This window comes from Crinia signifera, chromosome 3 (assembly GCF_055691185.1).
Source record: "Crinia signifera chromosome 3, ASM5569118v1, whole genome shotgun sequence".
NCBI lineage: Eukaryota > Metazoa > Chordata > Amphibia > Anura > Myobatrachidae > Crinia > Crinia signifera.
Window position 1 is genome coordinate 196884761 of NC_139219.1, and position 7236 is coordinate 196891996.

The following is a 7236-nucleotide window of genomic DNA, read 5'->3' on the forward strand; positions in this document are numbered from 1 at the left end:
CATATAATCCTGTCTCTATTAATGATACTTGCTCCCGTGGATTGTTAAGGATAACCCCTATTATCTGATTATGCAGTCAAAACTGACAATATAGTCAGTGATTGCATGTTCGGGTGTTCATTTTGCAGCACTGCCGATATCGTTAACAATATAAGCGGTGTATGCAGATGCCCCATGTTGCATCTTTGGAAGCTGCAAGTGAATACTTTTTACACAATACACTGCCTGCTGCATTTGCATAGTTTCAAACAGCCTACAAACGCACTGCAGCAGCAACATTTTAACCCACCTCTAGGCTACAGACTACAATCATTACAGGAGGGGGGATTATCTGTATACATGTGCTGAAAGCTTCTATTTGTAAAAATAGTAAGCATGCAGTCAGGAACAACCACACTCAGCACTGAGGCTTGCCAGTGCCATATTCTGCATACATGGGGCCATATTCTGTACATCAGTGGTAGCCAACTCCAGACCTCGAGAGCTACCAACAGTTTACGTTTTACTGCTCACCTCACCGGTGCACTCATTACTCACTGACACATTTTAAACAATCCACAGGTGGTGCTAAATACTTCACTTGTGATTCTGTGTAAAGACATGGAAAATGTTAACTGTTGGTAGATCTCGAAGACTGGAGTTGGCTACCCCTGCTGTACATAATACAGACCATTGAAGCAAAAGTGTGACAGTATACTACACAGGACACAGACCATCACAGCATATCGCACATGTGACAGTATACTATACACCTTATGTAAACAATACCTGTATATATATATATATATATATATATATATATATATATATATATATATATATATATATATATATATATATATATATACTAAGCCTGGGAGGGTGATAAAGTGGATGGAGATAAGGTAATAACCAACCAGCTCCTGTCATTTTTTTAAACACAGCCTGTAACATGGCATTTAAGCTGGCTATATGCTTGTGCGTTTTGGATACTTTGTATATGATTCCGACAGCTCGGGCCTTTAAAGTGGATGAAAAGTGACAAACCATATTTGTGTTTCAGCTCTGATTATGATCTGCAGTACCGTGCGCATCAAAGACTAAAGGTTCCCATACACAATGCGATTTTGGCCGATTTCGGCACTTTGAGGTGATAAATCGGGTAAAATCGGTCAAAATTACGTGTGTGACATTTGATTAAATGCGCGGTCCCATGCGCATCGGGCCGGATGTGCAGCATGTATGATTACGTCCAACCTCCAGCAGTGGATGGGCAGCGGCAGAAGGGAGGCCGCTGATTGGCTGAGAGTGCTGTCTCTTAGCCATTCAGATGCCGGCCAGTCATTTGTCACATTATTTTAATATTCCACTGCTGCACCCACCTTCCGCTCACCACCTCTGTCTGCCCTATCCACTGCCCTTCAGCTCCCCGGTTTCACATGTGATAAATCGCATGCAATTTATCACATGTAAAAAATGGCACATCAAGTGCCAAGTTGTATGTGAGCCTCCTGGGGAGCTGCTGGGTGGCTCGCAGAATTGGGTCAGGCTAATATATGGGGGGGCTTAAGAACGCAAGGCGGCACTATAGATTTATCAGAGTTCCGCAGCCCTTGTTGGGATTGCATACATCTTATGCAGAAGGAATACATACTATATATAATATTTTTACAACAAAGTTACAGAGGTGTAAGGGGGTCCTTTAGAGTGGATTGGCTGGCACTTAATCGATCTACATAACTTTAGTAAGAGCCCTTTAGCTTCAGAGCTTAGTACATAGGTCCCTCACACCATTATGCCGAATGAGCCAGTAACTTCAGCGTGGTTCAGAGCAACAGCCATGTTACACACGCTCAGGAGGATGAAAACTATAGGACTATATCAGCCGCAGCGCACACACAGGCCCAGGCTGCCCACTGCCGGGTCGGGATAACAAGCTGTCGCCTTCAGAACCAGCGCCCGCCCCGTATTGCTGCCGCTCAGCGTTACCCTGACCCAAGAAGGTTAGACGGTGGGGTGTGGTGCGAGGAGACACCGGCGCCCGCAACACACAGCCGCTGAGGCAGCCATATTGAAAGGCCGCCTATAACCAACCCCGGGCGCCTCGTACACGCGTATATACACCATGCCGTCCCCGGCGGCAGCATAGCGGCACCGGTGCAACAACAACCGCTAGGTCTCTTACGCCGCGTACTCGCTACATACAGTCGCCATTATTCTCACGCCCTTCCAAGGCCCAAGGCAACCGGGCCGGGAGGAGAACAGAGCGCCCCACCCCCCAACACCGGGGAATTCTGGGTGGTGTGACGTCCACTGTAAGCCCCGCCCCAGCTGCTATATAAATCGGGCGCACGCCGCTCTCGCTCTCTTCCTCACCGGGTTTGCGGCGCATTATAAGGTAAGGCGGAGTGCGCGCTGCGGGGGCCCCTGCTAGGCCGGGGCGCGGGAGGGCTACAACTGAGCTGGTGGTGGTGTTCCTGGACTCGTGTTTGGATTTATCCCGTTGCTGTGATGATGGCGGCGCTGTGAGCGCGTTTGTTTCTCTGGTGGCTTCTCCCGGCCCTACATGGCCGGCCTGCGGCCTACACCTAATCCACCCGGCATCCTCCCACAGGAGGGCCATCCGCCTTGTCCGATCTGCCCCCCGCCCTCTGTGATACCCGGGCTGTGGCGGCATTGCTGTATCCGGCTGTAATCTCCGAGCAGCGGGCGGGTGTGTGCCCGGCACTTTGCTGTCGCGGTACCGGTGTTGTGCGGGAGCTGGGTGGGGCGGATCCCTGTCTCGTCTGCCTAGTGGCTCTGGATGTCGGAGTACCGGGAGTCCGCTCTACCGCTGGATCTGTGTAACGCTAACTATCAGTGTTGTCCCGTATACTGGGCTGGGATCTATCCGCTTCCCCCTCATGTGGCGTCGGGCTTCCTAGCATTAGTTGGGGGGATGTGTGCGCTACAGCCGGGCTGATACCAGGAGCTGTGCGGGGGCCGCTCCCGGCGCCGTGTACAATGCAAAGATGGCGGCGGCTCCCCTGCCCGCTGATCGGGCTTCCCCCACACAAGATGGAGGACGATGAGTCACCGCCCGGGAGACAAAGAGCAGCTGCAGGACATGTGGGCACGGCGCACGCCTGGGAGAGCCGCCTATGCATGCGCCCCATACAGGCCGTGACCGTGTGGCGTCCCCTCTCTCTTCCCCTCACACATGTGCTGTGGGAGGAGTATACAGCTGACACGTCGCCCAGTCCCCAGTGTGTCCGTATAGCCTGCGCCCTGATGCTGCTGCTGTGTGTCATGTAACTACCTCGTATCTCTAACACTCTCTGTACCCCTTAAGGTGTCCATCGCCAAACATCTGAACATCCACAATGGGAAAGGAAAAGATCCACATTAACATCGTGGTCATTGGACACGTAGATTCCGGAAAGTCCACAACAACTGGACATCTTATCTACAAATGCGGTGGCATTGACAAGCGAACCATTGAAAAGTTTGAGAAGGAAGCTGCTGAGGTAAGACAGTGTTGCATGCCTGTGAATTCATACTTGGTTTTGTTTCATGAAGTGAGCTTTCAGTGCAATTAAAATTATGTAGACATGTCAGTGTACTTCAGATTAGCCAAACTTGATTTTTTTTTTTTACTTTATCAATTAAGAGGCTAGTTCATCCTCTCTATCAGCCAAACTTTCTTTCCCCTTCTAATCTTTTAATGCATTGAGTGATATGCTTTAACTATTTCACACTTCTTGCTCCAAGATGTAGAATAGCTGTTCTGTTACTGCCAGAATATTCTGTTAATGAAGTAGCTAGTCTGGCAGCTTAATCACTGACCTTTTCTCTCATTTTCAACAGATGGGAAAGGGCTCCTTCAAATACGCTTGGGTGTTGGACAAACTTAAGGCTGAACGTGAACGTGGTATTACTATTGACATCTCTCTCTGGAAATTCGAGACCGCAAAATACTATGTCACAATTATTGATGCTCCTGGCCACAGAGATTTCATTAAGAACATGATCACTGGTACTTCTCAGGTAAAAAAAAAACACTTTTTGGTAGAACCTGAATAATTGAGTTTACACATAAAATTTTAAAGGGGCAATTGTTGGCAGTGGGTGCAAGTGTCAGGACAATGTTGTGCATTTAAGAGTGATGTCAGTGGCGTCTCTTGTGGACCTGCATATCAGTGACTGCAGGAATAGCTAAATGTGTATGCAGAACTGTACAGTTCATGAATCATTACATTGGGGGGGGGGGGGGTGTATGCAATCTGCTGCAGCTATTTCCGAAAGTGGCGGCTCCCTATTCAATGCTGTCATTAACTACAGCATTGATGTGGGATCACAGCAGAACGGGCCCGACTCCAGAAGCTGTGGGGCCTGTTCTGCCAATAACTGGCATGGTTTGTCGTTATCTGGGCCGCAGATCGGCAATCCACTGCTGTCTTGTGGCCACACCCCCTTGGCGCCCATCGGCAAGCCGGACATTGAATCCCGTCTTTTGCTATGCGGTCGATCTGACCGCAAACGGGCCTGTATCGCGGGTATTGACAGCCGTGATTCCCACATTGCATACCCCATTAGTAAATTTCTTACCAGTCTAGTTTGATTTTAGCAGGGCAAACGGGCCTGTATCGCGGGTATTGACAGCCGTGATTCCCACATTGCATACCCCATTAGTAAATTTCTTACCAGTCTAGTTTGATTTTAGCAGGCATGTTCAAACTCTCGCCCTCCAGCTGTTCTGAAACTAAGTCCTATCATGCCTTGTCACAGTTTTGCTATTAAGGAGTGCTAAAACTATGGCAAGGAATGCTGGGAATTGTAGTTTCACAACAGCTGGAGGGCCACAGTTTAGACATGCTTGAATTATAGGATTGTGACACCCATTCTGTGATCAACTTCTAAAATAGGCTCTATTGTACCTGTCGGCCCTTTCCATTGGGTAGCTTCAGTGTTAAAATGTCTGCTATATTGACTACTTAAGTTCCTTGTTATGCATTCTTATAGGCTGACTGTGCTGTCCTGATTGTTGCTGCTGGTGTTGGTGAGTTTGAAGCTGGTATCTCAAAGAATGGACAAACTCGTGAGCATGCTCTTCTGGCCTATACTCTGGGTGTGAAGCAGCTCATCGTTGGTGTCAACAAAATGGACTCTACTGAACCACCATACAGTCAGAAAAGATACGAGGAAATTGTGAAGGAAGTAAGCACTTACATCAAGAAGATTGGCTACAACCCAGATACTGTTGCTTTTGTACCCATCTCTGGCTGGAATGGTGACAACATGCTTGAACCCAGTGCTAATGTAAGTATTTGAAATGATAAAATACCTTGTAATGTAAATCTAAAACATTTTTCGACAAAGTCTAACTGCTTGTTTCTTCTATAGATGCCTTGGTTCAAGGGATGGGCCATCACCCGCAAAGAAGGAAAGGGCAGTGGAACTACTCTGCTTGAAGCTCTTGACTGCATTTTGCCACCAAGCCGCCCCACTGATAAGCCTCTACGTCTGCCTCTACAGGATGTCTACAAAATTGGTGGTATGTATTTGTCTCTTGCTTAACGGACCGACCCACTGTGCTAGTCTTGCACGGTTTTGTGTAAGGTGTGTTTGTTTTTTTAAGCATTTTTAACACGTTATATTTTCTTTCACTAGGTATTGGAACAGTACCAGTGGGTCGTGTGGAAACTGGTGTTCTGAAACCAGGTATGGTGGTTACTTTTGCACCAGTCAATGTAACAACTGAAGTAAAGTCTGTGGAAATGCACCACGAAGCTCTGACTGAGGCTATGCCCGGTGACAATGTTGGTTTCAACGTAAAGAACGTTTCCGTGAAGGACATCCGTCGTGGTAACGTTGCTGGTGATAGCAAGAACGACCCACCTCTGGAAGCTGGTGGCTTCACTGCTCAGGTATGTAGCATGAACTATATGGTGGGCAAGGCAGGCCAGAAAATCGGGGGGGGGGGGGGGGGGCACTTTTTTTTTGGCAAGCACTTGTTCTAGTTTATTCTAACGAGTCACTTCCTAAGACTATTTATCACCTTTTTGCAGGTTATTATCCTGAACCATCCAGGCCAGATCAGCGCAGGGTATGCGCCTGTGTTGGATTGTCATACTGCTCACATAGCTTGCAAGTTTGCAGAGCTCAAGGAAAAGATTGATCGTCGTTCTGGTAAGAAACTGGAAGAAAACCCCAAGTCCCTGAAGTCTGGTGATGCTGCCATTGTTGAAATGGTCCCTGGCAAACCCATGTGTGTGGAGAGCTTCTCTGACTATCCTCCTCTTGGTGAGTTTTTGCATTGTGTGTTTGTTGTTTATATATATATATATATATATATATATATATATATATATATATATATATATATATATATATATATATATATATATATATATATATTAATATATATATATATTAGTCTAAGCTTTGTTTATAGTTCAGATACTTATGTTGCTTCCTTGCAAAATGAATAACCTTTTTTTACTCCTTTTCTCTAGGACGCTTTGCTGTGCGTGACATGAGACAGACTGTTGCTGTTGGTGTCATCAAGGCAGTTGAGAAGAAGGCTGCAGGATCTGGCAAAGTCACAAAATCTGCTCAGAAGGCCCAGAAAACGAAATGAATATTCCTAAAGTACATTACCACCTCAGTCTTAACCAGTGGTGGAAGAACGGTCTCAGTACTGTTTGTCTCAATTGGCCATTTCAGTTTAATATTAAAAGACTGGTTAATGATTACAATGCATCGTAAAAGCTTCAGAAGGAAAGGAATGTTTGTGGACCATTTTGTTTGTGGCAGTTTTAAGTTATTAGTGTTTTAAATCGGTAATTTTTAAGTGGAAACAACTTGACCAAAATCTGTCACCAAATTTGAGACCATTAAAAAGTTAATTATAAATGTGTTGTGGTTTATGCTACATAACGTTCGTATGAGAATTGCCTGGCAATTTACTTTATCTAGTTGCTATTACCGCTTAAAGAAATCCACGATACAAGGATATAGTTATTAAAGGGAACAATCAAGTTAATTCTCACAGATTGGTCATTTTTATTTAATTACCTTTTAAACCCTTTAGACAACCTGTTTTTCATTCTCTGAAATGTGATCATTAGAAATATATAACTACCCCTTGCACAGTTGGTCTGTGGCAAATTAATGCATTGTGTTGGCACGTCTTTGGTAGTATGGACTATAGAAGTCTGGTAACAAGCACTTCCTGGTAGTTCCAGGCTTTAACTGGTTGCCTACTCATGTACATGG

General features: G+C 46.0%; 1 protein-coding gene across 1 annotated transcript; it reads left to right on the top strand.

The window, feature by feature from the left end:
• The first annotated feature begins 2220 nt into the window (after positions 1-2220).
• Positions 2221-7003, top strand: EEF1A1 (eukaryotic translation elongation factor 1 alpha 1). Its single transcript, XM_083177208.1, has 8 exons — positions 2221-2377; positions 3311-3485; positions 3826-4005; positions 4981-5277; positions 5362-5512; positions 5629-5885; positions 6027-6261; positions 6474-7003. The coding sequence occupies exons 2-8, from the start codon at positions 3342-3344 to the stop codon at positions 6596-6598; spliced, it is 1389 nt and encodes a 462-aa protein (XP_083033334.1). The 5' UTR covers positions 2221-2377; positions 3311-3341; the 3' UTR covers positions 6599-7003.
• The last annotated feature ends 233 nt before the right edge of the window (positions 7004-7236 follow it).

What these genes read in the sequence shown, in the direction of transcription:
- EEF1A1 (XM_083177208.1), top strand. Translation starts at nt 3,342, where the DNA reads ATGGGAAAGGAAAAGATCCACATTAACATCGTGGTCATTGGACACGTA. An exon ending in GGATGTCTACAAAATTGGTG is followed by an intron (nt 5,513 to 5,628) that starts GTATGTATTTGT and finishes TTCTTTCACTAG; the next exon opens with GTATTGGAACAGTACCAGTG. An exon ending in CTCTGACTATCCTCCTCTTG is followed by an intron (nt 6,262 to 6,473) that starts GTGAGTTTTTGC and finishes CCTTTTCTCTAG; the next exon opens with GACGCTTTGCTGTGCGTGAC.